Raw genomic sequence first — 20,519 nt, 5'->3', positions numbered from 1 at the left:
CTTATATTCATCTGAAATTCATTTTGGCAAACAAATCGCTTCAATTCCATCAGCTGTATGCCAGGTTCAAAACATACTGGACATGAGGGTCTGTGTGTGAGTTTTCTTTGTTGCCCTTTTGATCAATCTGTCTGTCTGCCTTGAGCTAATACCACACTGCTTTGTTTACTGTAAGTTTATTGTGTATTTTAAGATCTCACAAAAGTACATCATTATAATTTTTATTTTCAAAAGTATTTTATCTATTCTTTATGACTCTTACTTGCATATTATTTTGGAAAAGTCTTGTAAGAGCATTACAAAGTTAGTGAGTGTTAAGATAATATTGTTTGCAAATACTGACAAATAGATCGGTAGAGCCAGAGAGAGAGCCCAGAGATGAGAAAGAGTATTTTATGTCTGAGAAAAGAGAGGGCGATGTAGTCATTGATTCTGGACAATTACTTACCCATTTGGAAAACATTGGAGTGCTACCTCAAATTATATACAAAAACTAAATTTCAGGAAAATTGGCAAAGTCCATGAATAGTTAATATACAGACAAGGGATCCCAAATGGCCAAGAAACACATAAAAATATTCTTACTCTCAGTGATAATCAGGGAAATGAAACTAAAAACAAAAAATTACTTACCTTTTTTTTCTGCCATATGCTGGGCAAAATTATTTTTAAAATACAGTTTCTTAATATGTAGAGTTGATGAGGCTGGTGGCAACCTCTGGGGAGTCTGGATGAGCATAGCCATGCTGGAGGGAAATTGGAGAGGATCTAGTAAAATTTGACACCCCACCCCCCATGACCCGGTGAACCCACTGAAAGAAACACTAAGAACACGTAAATGGTAAGGGCCAGTCTGAGCAGGGACGTACCAGTCACAGAAATACTGAGGTTCTCCTCCTTTGGCTGGTAGATGGCCCCAACCTCAAGTCCTGCAAGTAACCCTGACCCCAACTATTCAGGTCATTTTAACCTTTTCCCCTCAGCCCCACACTGTCCCATGACCCAGCAACTAAAGAGTGAATGAGTTAACACTGGCACGGAGGGAGCCCTGGGGCCCCCTTCCAGCCCTGGGCCCAGTGTCTGTTCTAGTTGGTGGGGGATCCCTGTGTTAAGATATATTCCTCAAAGCGTTGTCAGAACAACAGGCTGGGGACAACTTGAGGCAGAGAGTGCTATGCTAACTGCCCGCTAGTGCCCACTGGTCTTTCACACCCAGAGAACCTGTTAGCGTTACTGTCTGCCCAAAGGGTGCGTGTCCCAGCTTCCCTTGCAGCTAGGTGCCGCCATGGGTGATTCCATTCTAGCCGGTGAACGGTGGTGAGCAGACATGAGCGTGGGAGTTCTGGGAAATCTTCTTAGGAGGAAGCCTGGGCACCTTTCTCTCCTTTCTCCAAGCAGTCTCCTGGATTGGGGACGTGATTGTGGAGACTGCAACAGGCTCTTCAACCACGAGGAGGTGGGACACATCCAAGGTTCCCAAGAACTGGAAGCTTGGGTGCCTGATACGTTCACAGAGGAGCCATGCAGACCCAGACCACCTCCCTCTGGACTTCCTTTAAATGAGACAAACAAATTGATATCCGATTCAAACTGCTGTCGCTTTGGGTTTCTCCGTTATATGCAGACAAGTTTAATCACGATGGATACAAAGCTAAACGCCTATTAACAACAGGGAAATGACTGATTCAACCATGATATGTAAAAATACATAAATTTGAAGCAACTCAAGGCGTCAAATAGATGGTGAACTACTTTGCAGAGACCTGAGTTAAATCCACAGGCATTAACATGCTGAGTGAAAAAAGCGAGTTGTAGAATATCATAATTATAGATGTAGGCTTCTCCCCACACCCCCAATAAAGTATGCTGCTTGTCCCTATTTTTCTGCACATGAAAGCACAGAAGAAAGACTGAAAGCATACTACCTAAACTGAGAGAATGTTAGTAACTTTGGGGGAGAGGACGAAAAAATTGCAGAGGGCTGCTCAAAGGGCCCCTTATCTCTGGCCGCACTCTGCTACATTCTCACAAAAGGAGTGACTCATGTATGACTTGCCTGGTACATATTAATTAGGCTTCCCACCTACCTACCAGCTGACCTTCAGCTGCTTGGCACCTGCAGGGTCCGCATTTGAGAACTGTCGGAGTTGAAGGCGCAGAGCTGGAGCAGCAGCCGTCTCTCTGGCTCACAGATTAGCTGGAGAGCCACCACCTGAGTGCTCTTTGTCGGAGAAGTTCAAGGTCCTTTCAGAACCCCTCCGTCACACAGATTGTATTTCTTACAATACTGCAGCGTTGAGAGGCATGAAATAATGGTGCTAATCTACAAGGACAAAGAAAGTGAGAGGTCACAGCGGCCAACGAGAGATTACAGTAAAAAACTGGAAGCAGAGCGTGGCACGGCCGTGCTGAGAAAGGTACACTGAATGCCTGAAGCAGGAAATACCGCCCCAGAAAATCTTAAAAGGGCTCAATACTTAGAGGCATCAGGTGTTGGGGAAAGGAGGTAGGAGGCTGAGGGGCGGGGCCCCTGGGTTTCCCTTCCTGTGAGCACACCAGGAAATTGTGCTTCCCAGTCTCCAGGCACTGATTCTCCAGCAAAACAGACTAGAGGCACTCCAGACAGGGAGACCCCAAGCACAGCGGTGGGAGGGGAGGAGTGTGGTATGAACACGGGGAATTTGGCTAAAGGCAGCCTCCTGTGTGGTATCCATGGTCCCATGCCAGATTCTTCTGGTCACTTCTCATTTTTGAATGAGGCCAGCTCTGAGTCTGCTAGTTGGCTAAGAACAGTGTGTGTGGCGAGGGGGCCATGGGAGAAGGGAGTGGTCTGGGCAGTTTGAGTTTGAGTTTATTCTCTCAAAAGAATTCTTACCAGGTACAAGTCTTTAGCCCCGGGGGTGGCTCTCCTGAGTGAGGTGAGAAGCCACGGAAGGCTTTAACCGAAGGATCCCTCTTGTTGAGACGGCTTCAGGAAGCACCTATCGGGGGTCAGTCAGTGTCTGCTCAGGAAAACAGAAGCACCCGAGGTATTTCAAACAGAAAGAATTGAACACAGGAGACCCAAAAGCTATAGGAGGGTGGTGTGATGAGCAGAACGGGAAGGACACAGTTACTCAGAAATGAGTAGCTGCAGGAACGACCCCTACGCGTGGGAGCAAACGGGAAAATAATGTTTGCGGAGCCCATGGCTGTCACATCAGTGTGACTGCTGAGTTAGAAACCACAGCCACACCCACCTCGCAGGAAGCTGGGAGGTGACAGGCAGGACCCTCCCGTCCCCCAAACTGTCTGCGAGGTGGGGGGCCTGTTACCCCCAGGACTGCTGTGCTGCTGCAGCTCCAGGAAAGCCCAGGTCAGCCTCCCTGCGGCATGAACAAGAAGCCAGAAAGCCGCGCTTCACCAAGACTGCTGTTGGCGGCTAGTGCTATGGGAGCCCCTTCTAGAAGGAGAACATGGTTTCGCCCTTCCATCTGTTTTCCAGCCCCTGCCAGGGCCTCCCATTGGGCAAACCTGATTACAGACCAGCTCGCAAGGGGTTCTGGGAAATGTCGTTTTCAGCTCCCAGCATCTTGCCATCCAGAGAGCATGGGAGAGGGACTAGAAAGGGGAGGGGGAGAACAAGACCGAATTCAGGTGAGAAAGGGTGGTGGCTTGGACTAGAATGATAGTGACAGAGGCGGTGACAGACAGTCAAGTTTACTATGTATTTTGAGGAGAGATCGACAGGCTTTGCTCACAGGTCAGACGTGGGGTATGAGGGACGAGGGGCATCACGGCTGACGTTAGATTATTTTTGGCCTGAGCAAGTGAAAGACGCGAGTCCTGTTTACCTAGATGATTATGAGGAAGCAGGTCTTAGGGGCTGGTAAGCGTTCCGTTCAGGACGTGCTTGGTTGCAGATGCCTGTGAGATCTGGTTCCGGGGAAAGGAGACACAGACTCGAGATGTAGTCGTATACACGTGGGATACAAGCCGTGGGGCTTACGATGTCACTAGGGGAGGGAGCGTAGAGAAGTGACAGATGAGGTCCGAGTGCTAATCCCCATGACACTCCACGTTAGAGGTCATGGAAGCCCAGAGAAATCATCAAAGGAGGTTTGGAAGGAGAAGCAGAGGGCTGAGAGGAACACTGGAACCATGTGGCATCTTGAAAGCCTGGTGGACAAAACATTGCAAGAAGAAAAGAGTTAGCAAGTGAGTGAAATGCTGCTTACAGGTCACGTTCAGTGAGGATTAGAATTGACCTGAGTTTAGCATGTGGACCTCAGTGGTGACCTTGAGGAGAACAGTTCAGAGTAGAGGTGGGGCCATAAGGCTGATTGGGACGGGCTCCAAGGTGAGTGCAGGAGGGAATTTGGAGTCAGCGAGCAGAGATGACGCTTGAAGAGCTGAGCTGTAAAGGGAGGAATACGGGTGAAGCTTAGTTGGAGGGAGAGGTGGGGTCAAGACAGGGCTGTCTCTCACTTTCCTTTTAAAAATGGAAGAACTATCAATTTATTTGTATGCTGATGGGAAGGACACAGTGCAGAGGGGGAGAGCTGGGTGCAGGACAAAGGGGAAAGGTTTGCTCAAAGTGATATAGCACACGAGTGGAGGGGTCGGCCTGACCTAAAAACACAGACCTTAGCATCACATTAACAGGAGAGAAAAAATAAAGTATGTGGACATAGTTACAGGCAGGGGGGTTGAGGTGGTGGTAAAAGTTCTCTCCCGACTGCTTCTACCGTGTTTCCCCGAAAATAAGACCTACCCGGACAACCAGCTCTAATGCATCCTTTGGAGCAAAAATGAATATAAGACCCGGTCTTATTTTACTGTAATATAAGGCCAGGTCGTATAATATAATACCGGGTCTTATATTCATTTTTGCTCCAAAGGATGCATTAGAGCTGGTTGTCTGGCTAGGTCTTATTTTCAGGGAAACACGGTATTTAGCAGTGAACTAGGAAGCAAGGTCATCTACTGATGGGTTAGGGGAGGCGGTGTTAGGGTTTTGAGAATAGGAGAGAAGGGACTCAACAGTTACGCAGGAGAACGGGAGAGTGAATGGGCTCAGGAAATGTATGCTCACTAGGAAGTGTGAGGGCTCCACTTGACGTTAGAAAGGATGAATTTTAAGTGAGATTTTAAGTCATTGTGTTGGTGCATTTGCTGTGTTCAGCTGTGTGGGCTGCAGGCATTAGGCGCTGACGGGGCACAACGTTGCTTGTAACCAGGAAATACCGCACAGTGAGAGCGGGTCGAGGGAGGTGATGCTGTAAGAAGTGATGACATGTTTCTCCGTGGAATTTATTCTAAATAAAGAGGGAAGAGAGGACAGGAAGGAGGTGATCAAGACACAAAGAATTCAGTCCTCGACAATAAGTCGTGCCCTGTCCTCATGGCTGAAATGGTCCTCCAGGCAAAGGGGTGTTTGAGGGTCTTACTCTCTGTTTGTCCAATAACCACTTATTGGACACTTGTCACGTACTATGTCCAGAGAGGATATTCGGTTACTTTCCTGGAAACATTAAAAATACCAGAGAGATAAGTTGGATCCAAAGCAGGAGGGGTCTTAGGTGATTGCAGAGGACAGATTGATGTTATCTTATGGCCAAAGAAATTTTCAAGTAGGTTGAAAAATGCAAATCTAGTTGAAAAGTACATATCTGTATCAATCGAAATGGCTTATGTGCAAAGGCTAATTTACTGATGGATGTGATTGAAAAGTTTGCAGCATAATAACGGCTAATGTTTATCGAGGGTTTATTGTTAGCCAGGCTCTGTTCTAAGCACATTACATTTATTATCTTGTTTACTCCTAGTAGCGGAGCCAGGATTTGAACCCAGGCAATCTTCTTCCAGACACTGCACTCACAACCACTGTGCTTTACTGTCTCTTGAAGAGGTGGCTTCAGGCAAAGCTGGATCCAGGATTCAAACATTATTCCCTGGACTTGGTCTTCCATCTCACTCTGCTTCCTTCTGTGTTACATTAATTCCCATATGGTAGGTTTTCTCCAGTCATTGCACTTGCAGGCTTATACCATCCTTACATCTAGCATTTCCAGTAGAAAGTTATTTTCTCTTTCTGAAAGTACTAGACCTATGTAGGTCTGTATAGAATGATATAAAATAGATTCACAATATTGTTTTAAAAAACCCCACACTTTACAAAGCAGTAGATATGAGATGACCCATAAACAAACACACAAACATATTTATAATTGAAAAGACATAAACAAAACACTAACAATATTTATTTCTGAGTGTTATGATTGGGGGACTTTTTCCTCGGCTTCTCGGTACTTTCTTTTGTTTCGATACTAAGGGTATATTACCTGCATAATAAAAATGTTGAAAGGAAACAGAAAACTCAGTACAGCCCAACAAATCTCTCTTGTTCTCTATACCCCGCCACTTTTCCAGCCATCCCATCCTATACCACTAAGCTCTGCAGCTCAGGAAATTGATAAATGGGGGGTGATGACACCCCTCGTGACATTCTCATCTGCTGTCATGTAAAGACAAAAGAGGAGAGAGTGTCACCAGGTCAGCCCTGCTGTGTTGTACAAGTGAACAGTCTTCCGACGTTACAGATAACCCACTTGGGATCTGTTTTGTGATGAAATACCAGTTCTTTCTTGGGAGACCTGATGGGGTCGTATTTCATGGTCCATCAAGGGGCAGAAAGGACATCCAGAACCCCAAGGGGTCCCAACGTGAATATGCAGGCCAAAAGCCAAGTACCAGGCTGATTTGGAACTAGCTGGTTCCCTGCCTCGAAGGAGCCTGCCTTCTCGTTGGGAAGTCACGGTGGTCAGACAGGGTGAGTGTAAGACCGTGTGGGTTACATAAAGCAGGAGGGAGTGGGGCTCTACACACTATGGACCCAAGGGAAGATGGTGGTAAAGGTGGTCGTCAGTCTCCCCATTGATGCGCTTTGCACTGGTTCCCCTTCGCCAGCCTTCAGCATCTGTGAGGACATGAAAAATTCAACCTACTCGAGACTGTTTCCTTATTTATAAAATACAGATCATGATTATCCCTCTCTCGGTTTATTGAGAGGATTAAAGTAGGTAATGCATCTAAATGCTCATCCCAGGGCCTGGTACTGAGAAAATGCCCCATAAACGGTGTCTATCTCATGATTATGATTGTGATTATTGCTAAAAGCAGAAGGAAACCAACAGGGAGGTGACAAATGTTTGGACTCTCACACAGTCCTTAAAATCATCCATGATTCCTGGAGTTTTCGATTTGGATCCCTTTTATAGGTAGCGTGTTGTCCCTGGAGGCTTTGCCCTCTGATTTCACCCAGGGAACAGCATGTGTGCTGTCTTCTTTCATCCTCACTCCCACTCTCTTTCCTAAATGCTCAGTATTCATTCCCATCCTCAGACGGGAACTTTGCAGCTCATACAGCCTGCAGACCACGTGACCACTTCACGGTCCTTTGCCTCATGGGCACCACCCTCTTCAGAACAGTTTCTCCTGTTTTACAAAACTCGGCTCTCAGGGGGGTAAAAAATTGAATCTTACCCTGAACTAAAACTGAATAATAAGGCTTGATTGGGTCCAGACTTAAGGGAAAGAAAATGTCCTTGTTTTATCATTTCAAATTCAAGGTCTTAAATGCAGTGAGAAGCAAGAGTCATGAGAATGCCGATACAAAAGGGGAAAGCAGGCTCAGAAAGGAAAGGGAGAGAAGGCAATGCGTCCTGGGGCTGCTGTTCTGTTTATGAGCCCAGTCCCTCGGCTTCTTATGAATTCCGTGAGCTCTGTCAAACTTTTTTCTGTCTGAGCTATTCCGAAGTCCTCTTTTTGCTTGTATTAGCCCAAGTCAGTTTCTGTTGCTTGCAACTTGGTAACCTTTACTGGTTCATAAATAAAGGAGGGGCGGAAAGGCTGTTAGGAGTGAGAAGAAAACAAATAAGATACAAAGAGCAGTAGAGAAGATGGAGAATGCATGCTCACTGCATCCTACGACTGTCTCAGACGGGGAAGGATTCCGGTTCCAGTCTGTGCATATCCTTAAGAATGAGGCCCCACCCCACCTCTGCCATTTCTTCTTAAAATGGCCCTGTTCCTTATAATTGAGGTGGCAACTGCTTCTTGTATTTGTCAGGATTCTCTTGATTGAAAGTAATAGAAAGGTAACTAATCAGTCAGAGCAAAAGAAGTCCAGGGACCTCGGTTGTGGCCTGGCTCGATTCAGAGGCTCACGGATACAGAGGTCCATCTTCCGGTCCTGCTTTCCTCTGCGCTACCTTCTATCCACCGCGTTTCCCCTCCTGGCGGCACAGGTGGCCCCTGGCAGCTTCAGGCTTATTTTGCACGAGCTCATCATCCTCGATGGAAAAGTGTCTCTTTTCCAATTGTTTCAACAAAAGTTCTGTGGTTGATGCTCAATGAAAAGATGTGAGTTGCTTTCATTGAAGTGTGACTAGAAATTATGATTGGTCTTTGAACTAGGCTCAGACCACACGGGAAAAGAAGGAGGCACATCTTTCTCCAAGGAAGGCAGAAATGACGACTTGCCCTCCATAACTTTTCTCCAGTGTTTGTGGGTTACAAAACACCCAAATAGGAGGCAGGCATCAGCCACCGAGAGTGAAGACCACATGTCAGAGAACCTCTTGAAGCTAGAAAGCCATGTGACAGCGTTGTCACCAACTGAATATACTAAGTACGAGTAATGCAGGCAACTTCTAGGAAATGGCCTCAAAGGGATCAAAGGGACATGTCGCGTCCGTGTCTGTCTTTCCTCACCTTTGTCCAGAATGTGGACATGATGGCAGGAGACGACATGGTGGAGCCTGGGTCCCCAGCATGGTGAGTGCTCTTCGTCTTCTCTCAGGTGATAGTAAAAGAAACATACCTTGTTCTAGTGAGTGTCTTTGATAAACCAACGGCCCCACAGAATCCTCCCTGGTCCCCCCAAAGGAGAATCATGGTACTACTTACTGTAAAAAAGGCTGGTGGGGTGATGAGCAGACATGTCCTGTCTCACTCCCTGAAGAATTCTAAGTCACAGCTATTATGCTGGGTGGAAATTTGAAGGGGCAAATCTGCCTGGCTCGGATATATCTGAATACCCGGGGATTTCAGAACTTATGAATGCAAAGATAAAAATAATTTTAAACTGGAGCCAAGCACAGACGTATGAGAAAGAACTATATCCGTGTTTTTTTCCCCCTTAAGAATTAAGTGCTGACATTGTCAGAGAGGATTTAACCGTGTGATATTGACAGGGCAGTGCAGAAATTGCAGGCTCACATGTGAAAGTATGTATTAGCGTTCCTGCCAACGTATTTGTTTTGACATTTTTATTAACAACTTGAGTGAGGAATTAAATTGTAATCAACATGGAGATGACATGATGCCAATGGAGGGATTCATGCCTTGAATAATAGGACAGAATCACACAATAGAACCCCAAGAGGCTTTTGAAGTTAATCATAAACCCCCATTTTACAGCTGAGAACACTGAGGCTCAAGAGGTCAACCCACTTGCCCCAGGTACGCCGAGGAGCAAGGGGGAAGCTACTGGGATTCAAACTTTCTTCTTTTTCTTTTGGAATACATGGAAGCTATATCATGATTCAACATTTAAGCAGACATTCAAAAAAAATCGAAGCAGTGAACTGATGAGAGCAGATACAATTTAATCAGGTCAAATGTGTAAGGACCTACGTGTTCGGTCCAAACGGGCCCTCTGTACAAGCACAGTGTGGGGCCGATGTGCCTTAATCAGCGGTCCTTGTCAGAAACACTTAGAGATGTGACTCGGCTGCAAGCTTGAGGTCTCAGCAGTGGGATGGAGCAGCAAGAAAAAGATGACGCAGGCATGGGTGGCACCAACAGCCACAGTTTACAGAAGCGAGGTCTGGGTCCTTTGGAACTTCTCAGTCTCCACCTGCAATCCCTCATCCAGTCCCAGGTGTCAGATTTCAGAAGCTATGTAGACAAATGCGTTCGTTCAGCTCTAGGATGGAATGACGACGTGAAGGACGGTCAAAGGAACTTAGGGAACTGACGCTCTGTAATGAAGCGCTTGAGTCCTGGAGTCTGAGGGCGTGGGCTTTAATCCCAGTTCTGTCGATTGGATTACCTCACTGTCTGTAAATTAGGAATTAGGACAGCACCTCTCTCCCGTTGGAGGCAGACGAGGTGCCCGTGCCCAGTGGTTCGCACACGACTTCACACAGCACGCACTCGATAAATGTGAGTGACTATTAGGATTAAGGAAACAAAGTGCTGTGGGTTTGACGGCAATAATCTCATAGGTTGCGGTGAATAGTAAATGAGTTGACGCAGGCCAAGTGCTGGAAACAAACTTGGTCGTTATTAATAGTCTGGGCAGCACAGGGATTGGCGTCAGGCTTCTGGGCGTGTGCCGGGTTTACATAAGCCCTGGGCGTGGGCGAAGGGTCCACAGGGCCTGACAGGTTATCCCCTGAAGAAGGGCCATGGACAGTCAGTTCTCTCTCTCTCTCTCTGTCTCTCTCTGTCTCTCTCTCTCTGTGTGTGTGTGTGTGTGTGTGTGTGTGTAGGGGGACGGCGGGGGTGATGGTGGCCACTCAGACATCCTAAAGGGGCTCCCTTGGTGAGCTCCTGGGCACGGTGACCGGGCATTGTCGTGGAGCCAGCAGCTTAGCTGTGTTCTGGGCCATGGTCATTTAGGCCTGTTCCGACGCGCGGTTCTGATCCACTGGGGTGGTCGCTTAGGCCGGTACTGGGGTTGGTCACTCACGCCAGCTCTGGACAGGGTCACTGGCAGCTGTCCTGTAGGTAGTCGCTTAGGAATCATTCAAGTGGAAGTGCTCCCGGCTCTCTGTTTCCCCCTCCTTGTGCCACTGTGTGAAGAAGTCCGCCGCGTCCTGGGTCTTAGGGACCCTGGGACCCTGCACTGCTCCCCGGGAAGCAATCCGCCGCTAGGGGGCAGCCGCTGAGAGGAACCCGCCCCGCGCGGAGTCCGCTCCTTGGGGGCTCGCTCTCCCGCCAGGTACAGGGAGGGAAGGAGTAACCGTGGGTTGGGGGTACACCCTTCATGGGTGTGAGACAGAGCGGGCGCCCGGGAGTGAGTCAGCGCGGGAAGGGGGGGGCGGGCAAAGAGCTGCATCAATAGTCACGGAGTCTCACTCACGCTCGGCTCCTTTACCCGTCCCGTATGGAGCGTGTGGCCCTGTCCCGCGCGTGTGTGCGCGCACCGCACGATTCCAGGCGCTGTGTGTTTGCTGAGATGGGGGGTGGAGAGGGCGAGGGAGAGCCCCGTCGGTGTTTCTATGCGCGGATTAGGAGATTTCTCCCTCCCCACCCCAGGTGGGTGTGGGGGTGTGTCTCGGTTAGGGTACGTGTGTACCTGTGTGCGTGCGTGCGTGCTGTCAGCGCGGTGGGACTGTATCAGTGCAGGGCGCTTGCGTCTGCGCCCGGGTCTATGTCTTGGTCTGGAGTCTGGATGTTGGCGCAGGCTGCACCGGGTTCCCACCCCTGGGTGCCAGGATGCCAGTGGTGGGGGTGTCCAGCCTCCTGAAGGAGTGAATGCTTCCACACGCTCCCTTCCCCTCCCTGCCCCAAGCTGGCCAGGGCTCCCTAGGGCGTGGCCTGCGTGGGAAGGGCCTGGGGTGTGTGTCCTGGGAGGGATGAGGTGGGGCAGGCCAGGTCCCCGGGCGGGGCGCGAGCTTGGGGGACCCGCGCGGCTGACGTCAGGCGACTCCTTAAATAGAGCCGGCAGCGCTCTCGGCTCGGCATTTCGCTAGGAGCCGGAACGCGGCCCGCGCCAGCGCCACCGTCCGTCCGGCCCGCCGCCAGCCGGCACAGCCTCGCCCCCGCCGAGGACCCGGGATGGGGCTCCGGGCTCTGGGCGCCGAGGAGCCCAGGGGCGCCCGGAGCCGCCCCGCCGCGCGGAGCCCGGTCGCCTAGGACGCGGCGATGTTGGAGGCGCCGCCGCCTGCTCCCCAGGGCCCCGCCGCCGCCCCCGGGATCCCCGGGCATGGTGCGCGCCCCGGCCGGCAGCGCCCGGAGAAGACGAGGCTCCTCACGCCCGACCTGCGTGGCCCGGGCAGAGCCGTGCGCGCCCCCTAGGTGGCCGCAGGGCCTGAGCCGCTCGGCCGCCGGCGCCCGCTCGGAAACCATGCCCCCGGGCGCGGGTCCATGGCGCCATGGCCTATAGGGTCCTGGGCCGCGCGGGGCCGCCTCAGCCGCGGAGGGCGCGCAGGTTCTTCTTCGCCTTCACGCTCTCGCTCTCCTGCACTTACCTGTGTTACAGCCTCCTGTGCTGCTGCGACGACTTCGGCCGGAGTCGCCTGCTCAGCGCGCCCCGCTGCCTCCACGGCCCCAGCGCGGGCGGCCAGAAACTTCTCCAGAAGTCCCGCCCCTGCGATCCCCCGGGGCCGACACCCAGCGCGCCCGCCGCCGCCGCGCCCGCCCCCCGCCTCCCGGCTGCCAACCACTCGGGCTCGCAGAAGCTGGGGACCAAGCGGCTGCCCCAGGCCCTCATCGTGGGAGTGAAGAAGGGGGGTACGCGGGCCGTGCTGGAGTTTATCCGTGTGCACCCGGACGTGCGGGCTTTGGGCACCGAGCCCCACTTCTTCGACAGGAACTACGGGCGCGGACTGGACTGGTACAGGTAAGCGGGGGACACTGCGCGCGGTGTCCAGTCGCCTCCATCCTGAGAGCGGTCTCCTGCGGTTTCTCTTCCCGTTTACCCGGCTCGTTGTGTGGGTTCCGGCTGACACGTGTGTGTGTTGGGGGGACACACTAGCAGAAGGATTTACCCAGAACTTCCGATGATTGTGTCGCCGAGCACGCAGTTTCTTGAACTGCAAAGGGCCGTTGTCGCTGGAGTAGCCTGAAGGAAAGTAGACCTGAGGGTCAGCGGGAGGCCTGGCTCCGTGCCCAGCCTGTGGGGTGGAGAAGGTGCCCAGGAAAGGGCAGGGCACGTGCTGCCTGCTGGCAGCAGCCCCCTCCCGCTCCCCCCGCAGGTCTTTCCTGGCGTCTGAAGGACCCTGAGAAGGATGGAAAGTCGGAACAGGGCCCCCTTGTGACAGACGGCCGGGCGCTGCGCTTGCTGCCGGGATGGGAGGGCATCCCCTGAGGTGTGGCGGTGAGGAAGTCCCTGTCTGCAGGCTCCTTCCCAGCTTCCGGGGTTTGCTGCTGTGTCTGGGAGGAGACCCATGTCCCTCCGACCCTGAGTCAGTGGTCGTATTGGAGTGACAAGGAAGCCTGGGTTTGAGCCTTGGCTCTGTCACTTAGCTTGAGCAAATCCTAAAACTCTTTGATCTGCAGTTTTCTCACCCATCACGGTGGGCAGGGAAACAGTGCCGGCGCTGCCCGCCTCCCAGGGCTTTTCCTAAGTGCTTTGACCGTACAGCACGAGCGCTGCTTCCAAGCCAGCCAGCGGGGTGTGGAAGGTGGAGTGCCGGTGGGCACGCTGGCGAAAGCTGGCAGGGTCAGAGGGGCCACCGGTGTTACGGAGACTGTCCACTCCCCCACTGCGCTGCTGGGAATGAGAGTCCCCCAGGCCCGTGGGGTCTGGGCATCGCCTGAAGCTTCTGGAAGGTGCAGCCTCCACTGTTCAATGTGTGTTTATCTCCCAAGCCCTGTATGGCGCTGAGGTGTAGGACTGGCCCACGTGTGGGCTGATGGGGGCATCCTGGGCGGGGGTGGGCGGAGAGGGGATATATGGCTCCACTTAACACCGTGGCTCACAGAATTCTCAGCATTCACCTGACCCCTCGAAGACTTTCTGGAAATGTCTGCATAATAATGGAACTGGGAGGGGGGAGTAACATGGCAGCTGATACAGTAGCTGAGGCTAATTTTAAACATTTTTGTAAAATTACACCCTTTAGGAAGTAGCAAGTCCTAAGCATATTGGGCGAATGGCTTCGTTAGAAGGAGGACCCATTGGACTCATGACGGGGCCCTGGATTTTCTCGGGGGCCACAGGGCTGACTTGTCACCTTTGCCTGTTAGCCCTGGCCTGCAGTGCTCATGGCTGTGGGGGCCAGAGGTGGGACAAGCCCCGGAAGCGCAGCCCCAGCGTCGATGTGCTGGCTCCATGGAGAAGAGGGTGGCGCAGAAGGGCAGGTGTGGTGCTTTCCAAGCTGCGGCCCAAAGGCTTCCCGCCTGGGTGTAGGGGGGTGCAGGGCCAGAGTGGGAGCCAGACCCCAGGGCAGGGGAGGCCAACACCCTGCATGGCAGACCTGCCTGGGGCCGTCACACCCTAAGCACAGCAGGGGTTCCTCGAGGGAGAATCTGGAGAGCATACGAAACCCCTGGCCAATGTGAAGTCCCTTTTAAGTGCAAAATAGCACAATTGTAAGCGTCTGGCTGTTAGATGTGGTGACCTCCACTGAACACCTATGGCCGGCTGCGTTCCACCAGCGAAAACCATCCCTCAGGCTTCCTGCCCTCAGCCCCTGTCATTCAGGGATGGCTGCTTTTTATTTTTAATCTTGGCATGTGTGATTTTAAGCCAGCTTAGCTGTGAACCTTCGAGATGGGAGCCGGGCCTTTTTTTTTTTTTTTATAGCACATTTGGATTCTGCTAAAATTCTCAGCTGAGTCCTGGTAGGTTTTATTTAACATCAAGCACACTGACAGCTCCACTTTTCTCTCTCTCTCCCCCACTTCCCAGGGTCTGGCCGAGCTTCCCTTCCCCCTTTATGTTTCTAAAAGAACAATTACCCAGAGGTCTGGTTGTGGATTGCCATTTCTGCATAAGGAATTGCTGCCCTAGTTGGAGGCTGTTGCCATAATTTCTGGAACATTTCTCTGTGTGTGTTTCATCCTTTATTACCCCTCAAGTAAATAGGCATTAATTGCAGAAATGGTGGGGATTTCTGGGACCTTTTAAAACTCAGGTTCTGATTTTATTCCTGAATCCCATGAGTTGCGTGGCAGGTCATGTGATACTCGCCTCCCCGCCTGCTGCCCTTAGTGTTTTACAGATGTGAAACCACAGCCCCCAAAAGAGAGCATCTGGAGTGGGGTCACAAAGCAAGTTGATGAAATCTAGGGCCAGTTGTCACTGGCCTACACTCTCACACAAAGATAGGCGCACGCGCACGCACACACACACACACACGCACACACCTGTGTGCAGTTCCAGCCACGTGCTCTAACCACTGCCCCACACAGTCTGCCAGCAGAAGGCCCGTGTCCCCTGGGTCGCTGTGGCCAAGGAGCCCTTGCGCCCCTTGTGGGGACCGTTTTTCCAAAGGCCAGCGTTGCAGAGCTGCTGGCTGTGGGTCTCATACACCCGCGCCTGGCTGAGCCCCTGGAGATAACCTCCTGGGTCCAGAGGCCCAAATTAGAGAGAGTGAACAAATTGAAAGCTTTACCCTCGACCCAAAGGACAGACTTCTTTCTGTGGGCGAGCGGAGATCAACCGGGAGGTGACCAGCTGTGCTGCAAGGCGGGGTGAGACAGCCAGAGAGACAGGGACAGAATCTGTCCATTCCTTGCCACGGGCCTCAGCCCCCTATTGGGAAGCAGCCCCCCCTTCACAGCACCTGCGGAGAGCCCTCCCCTCAGGTGTTTTTTCCCTGAGACGCCCCCCCCCCACACACACACACACTGAAGCTTCCCTCACCTGTGCATGTCACCTGGCCCCTTCTCCCAGTGTCCTCCCCATGGCAGCAGCTGGGCCTGGAGGGTGGGGTCGGCTAGCTGCCGAGCCAGGTAGACAAAGTGAGACCACGGTGACAGGGACTGGTGACCTGGTAGGACCTGCGGCCAGAGGCGGGTGGTCTCCTGGGTGCTGTGTGGGGAGGAGCAGAGTGATGCCCTGAGGCTGCTGGGCACACAGGGGCCCCTGGAGTCGTCACAGCAGGTTGTTTGAGGACACATGGAGCACGGCTCGTGGGGCGCCCTCGAGGTCCTCTGGTTGGCCAAGATGAGACACCAGTGTTACTTCTGCGGCCGCTGTTACTGCTGCCATTTCAGCACCAGCACCGCTGCCAGCACCGGCAGCGTGGTTCCGAACCCACGGCTTCCTGGCCCTGCTGTTGTCACCAGCGGGGCTGAGCGACTAGTTAGCTGCTGGAAAGAAAGTTCCATGAGAGACAAGGAAGGGTCCTGGCCCTAACTTCTCCTTTCAGCTTGATTCTGTTTTCCCCTCCCTCCCTCCTCCCTCCCTTTCCCTCCCTCCCCATTGATAAACAGTCACGATAGACAAGGGAGGGAGACATTTCTGGGTGTCAGTTTGCTCACCTGGGGACGGTGTCTGACCTGCTTCCCAGTCCTGTGAAAAGCCTGGCAGGGCGTGTGAGGCGTGCTTCTCCCAGTTCACGGGGTACTTGGGGTGCTGGCAGTCACCGGCCCGGGAATGAGGCAGAATTCTCAGGTCTTCATCTGCCATGAAGAGGGATAAGCTGGGCCTTGTCTGGTACTTTTTAGAGCCGCAGGGGAAGCTGAGTTTGGTGTAGTGTGTTGTCCGCTTTACTAGTTTCCAGCAATGGGCTGAGGTGGGAGGGCAGTGTGAACAGAAAGTGGATTTTCTCTAAATGCACAGAAATGCCGGCCAGAGTGTGTTGACAGGGCCCCGGTGTCGGCATTTTGATAGATGAACCCACACTGTAAATTTTCGACTCCACTTCACAACTCTAGTTATTTATTTGTTCAGCATGGATGGTGGTCTTGGGGGTGGCATAAGACAAAGGAGACAGGATTTGCCCGGGGCGGAGGGGGCAGCGGCAACCGTCTAATAAGAAAGAGACGAGAAAACACAGAATAAGATCTGTCGCCTTATCCAGCTCATTTCAATCAAGGAATCAATCTAAGACAAACTTCAGGAAGACGCAAAACCAAAAGCCGAGACGAGGGACGCGGTGAATGCAGAAGGCGTTAACCATCTGTAACAAAGTGCCGAGCACACAGCACGGACACAGGCTCATCGCGTGTGCACCGATGTGTGTACATGGCACCTCACACGCGTGCACTCCCGCACACAATTCCAGTGTCTGTGCCGACGCGGCCTCATCAGGAGCTTCCCAGCCTCGGGCCAGGAGGTGTCCCACGTGCTGATTCAGGGCAACACGGAGTCCATAAATCCCACACTCACCTGGCAGCTCTGTCTGCCCGCAGCTCAGTGCAGATGGAATAGTCCCTCCTGCCCCATGTGCAGTCTGTCAGGACCCAGGGGCTCTCAGGGTGGGTGAGCAGAGCTGCCATGGCTCAAGGAGGTGTTTTCGCAGAGCTGGCTTCACTCCCCGGAGTGTAAAGGGACAGCAGTGGAAGAGCGTGCAAGGGAAAAACAAAACAGAAAAAACGAGATTTCCCAAAAGCCATTGGTTAAGGCTGTTTTGTATGTTAAAATATGAAAACATCACTTACCATAGGTTCTGAGAAGCATATTTTTTCCCGTATCCTAGCATCTCTGAAATGTGGGTGTATCTGAGGATGGATGGGGTATTAGCTTCAGTGACGTATGATGTTTCCGTGTTGGATAGAAACGCTGTCCCCCAGAGGTGGGCTCTGCTCTGGGGACCCACCGTACCAATGGCTGGTGCCTGCATGACGGGAGCCCCCAGGCCCCGTTTGTCTCTGCAGCCAGCAGGGTCTCTTCTGACCATTTTCAATTTTCATCTCCCTGGAAGCAGCAGTCTTGAAATGAGGGACCATGCAGGCGACACCCCCCCGCCCCCCAGCAGATAGCAAGATGCTATGATGGGCATGTTCCTTAGGGACCGCCTACATGTTGGGGGCGGAGCCAGTGCCCAACAGGTGCTGTTATTTCCAGAATGCTCACCGGGGCTCCACGCACCTGGGTGCAGGTTTGTAGACTCACTTCCTTCCCTTTGGTTAGACCCGCGAAGCTTTCCACGATGGCCGAGTGACAGAGTGGCTGGGGAGGGGGCAGGAGCACACGGCTCCCTGGTAATGGGTCCCCTGGAGGACGTGGAGGGGAGGCCGTCCGTGCCAGCAGGGGCTCCGTGGCGCAGGAGGCAGATAGGTACGCACTCGGGCTGTGGGTCAGACAGCCCACCTGACCCTGTGGCACTCACTCCTCCACAGCGCGCCCTGGGCGGGTTAGCCATTATTTGTCACACGCCCACCACTGCCAGGCTCAGTGCCAGGCAGCTGCAGGCCGGGTCTGCTGCCACTTTGTTCTCCTAATGGGCCGCCCTGATGGGCCGATGTGCTTTGTAGTCCGTGAGCAGCCTGACGAGGTGGGTAAAAGCCACCGCGAGTGGAAATAACTTAGCATTTCAGAGGTAATTGCTGCCTGTCGAGCGGCACAGCTGGGCAGTTGGTCCAGAGCAGTCCTCCCAGAGGCCGTCTCCGCAGGGTAATGGCATAGGGACAATTACTGAGCCTGTTCTTCCAAGGAGCAGGGGCCGGAGGTGCTGCTTGGGTTAACTGGGGCTCGAGCGTCACATGGATTTCCTGGGCACAAGCCCATCGGGACTCTGCCCCCAGGCTTTGAAATCAGAGGCACTCACTGTGGTCCCATCTCCGTGCCCGTGGCCACCAGCTCCCATGAGTAAGAAAATTAGGGGTCTGCTCAGGGTGAGGCCCGAGGACCTCTCCCTGCATCTCCCGAGGGGCGCCATCACTCTCACTTTCTCTGAAGGTAGCATTTTCCAGGCACATGCAGAAGGTGTCTAAAATCTCAGATGCAAAGTCCTTTTTCTCCCACTCTGCGACATGGCGTGAGACGGCGTCACTCGGCTTTCTTGGACGGTCTAATGTCACTGAGAAAAGAGGGGAAGACAGTGTCGTTTCTTTGTATGTACCTTTCTAGCTGCGTGAAAGGTACTCCACTTGGGGCAGGGGAGGTGTCCCTGGGACTTCCCATTTATTGTGAACAGAGGCAACTTGGAGCAGTGACAGGGGCGCCCACACTTGCCTTTGGTTGGTCACATGGTCATCAGCACTGGTGGGGAGAGGGATTCGTGTTCGCTCAGGCCCCCCGCTCCCCCGGCCTCGGTGCTCACTCTGGGTGCGGGAGTCCCAGACCTGCCCTGAGGCTGGTGGCGAGATTGGCAGGCATTGAGGCAGAGTCTCCTGGGAGCACTTACGGGGGCCGGAGAGAAGCCCCGAGTCAGGAGTCCTGGGCGGGCTGAAACGGAGATAAGGGGAGGTGATTCCAGCCCAGTGATTAAAGGCTCACCCCCTGCCAGGTATGTGTCCACCAACCAGTCAGCTGCACCCTGGGACGGATCTGCCTGCCTGCCGCTGGGGGTGGGGGGCTTGCTGTGAGGAGTAAATGAGTGATAACGCGTGAAAGTGCTCAGAAAATGTCTGGCACGTGGAAGGGGTCCCGTGAGTGTTAGTTAGCGTTGCCTGTCCTGGCTTCTTTCGTCATGCCTTTACTGAGCCGAGTGCTGAGGACCTGGAGACGGTGAGGGCACAGGTCCTGCTGTGGGCTGTTCACTGTTGGGCGGGGTCGTCCGATGTTCGTGGAAATTTTCACGGAAGTCAGATGGTGGTTGGGACATAATAGAGCTACAAACAGAACTGCAGTAGCAGGAAGAGGAGACGAAATCCGCTTGAGGGAATTTGGGAAGGCTTCCTGGAGGAGATGGCACATTATTTGGGTTTCACTGGGCAGCTAAAACTTCTCCAGGGGATGGGTGCAAGGGGTTGCCCCATAGGGAGGCTGGTTCTCAGTCTACCTATCCCAGGATTTCACCTCTGCTTCCACTCATACAAAAATAAAGCTGTTTCCAGTCACGTTAGTTCTGCACACATTTACTGATGACCTACTGTGCAGCAGGCATTGTGCCAAGGTCAGGAAACATGAACATGAGAAAGAAGATCTCTCCTCTAATGAGCTGAAGGGGCGGACAAGTCCCATAGCAAGACTTGCAGAGAGAGAGAACGCCCCCAGCATTGTGGGGTGTCAGAGGGGCTTTGGGGAGCTGGTGCCGAAGCTTTAGGGCTTTGCATTTGCTGTACCCTAGATCTGCTTGCTTCTCGTCAGGCAGGTTCCGGCTTAGGTGTCACCTCCTCAGAGACGCCTTCCTGAGCTAACGGTGTGCCGGCTTCCTGTCTCCGTCCCAGCTCCACCTGCTTCTGTTACTTCATCCTCTTACTGCAATCTGCAATGATCTCATTCCATTTCCTTTTTACCGACTGTCTCCCCCACAAGACTGAAAACTCCCTGAGAGCCGGGATCTTGTCTGTCTGGTTGAGGCCTGAGTCCCCAGAGCCCAGAACGGTGCCTGGCGCACAGTAGGTGCTCAGTGAGTGCACATACACAGTTGTGAGGGAGGACGAGGAACCGGTGAGTCTGTCCCAAGGCCACAAACTGGCACCAGCCCTTTGTCAGGCTTTTCACATGTGGGTCTCGGGTGACGGGGTGAGAGAATACGGGGTACAGACACCGGTGACTCAGTCCTCATGCCCACAGAGATTTACTGAGCACCTACTCTGTGCCAGGCACTGGGGAGAGAGCAGTGAAGAAAACACACAAATCCTGCCCCACGGTGCTTCCTTTGTGGTCCGTAAATGGGTAAGTACATCTATGTCAGGTGGAGACAAGCAAGCGCCATGCAGGAAATATAGGAAGAGGTGGGTGGGGA

General features: G+C 52.8%; 2 protein-coding genes across 3 annotated transcripts in view; both read left to right on the top strand.

The window, feature by feature from the left end:
* OTOA (otoancorin) overlaps positions 1–12,372 on the top strand; it is a 166,603-nt gene extending 154,231 nt beyond the window's left edge. The window contains exon 29 of one of the 2 annotated variants that reach the window (XR_012493048.1): positions 12,254–12,302. The gene's annotated coding sequence lies outside the window, so the exon portion shown is untranslated. Of the gene's footprint in view, positions 1–12,253 lie in introns of both variants that reach the window. The other variant, XM_074322570.1, reaches the window with a different exon arrangement.
* The window catches only part of HS3ST2 (heparan sulfate-glucosamine 3-sulfotransferase 2), a 56,256-nt gene continuing 47,403 nt past the window's right edge, over positions 11,667–20,519 (top strand). The window contains exon 1 of the mRNA XM_019751664.2: positions 11,667–12,613. Coding sequence (XP_019607223.2) covers positions 12,147–12,613 — 467 coding nt within the window. The 5' untranslated portion in view covers positions 11,667–12,146. The remainder of the gene's footprint in view (positions 12,614–20,519) is intronic.

This window comes from Rhinolophus sinicus, linkage group LG18 (genome assembly GCF_036562045.2).
Source record: "Rhinolophus sinicus isolate RSC01 linkage group LG18, ASM3656204v1, whole genome shotgun sequence".
Classification (NCBI taxonomy): domain Eukaryota; kingdom Metazoa; phylum Chordata; class Mammalia; order Chiroptera; family Rhinolophidae; genus Rhinolophus; species Rhinolophus sinicus.
Note: the sequence above shows the minus strand (reverse complement) of the source record. Positions and strands in the feature narration are given on the sequence as shown.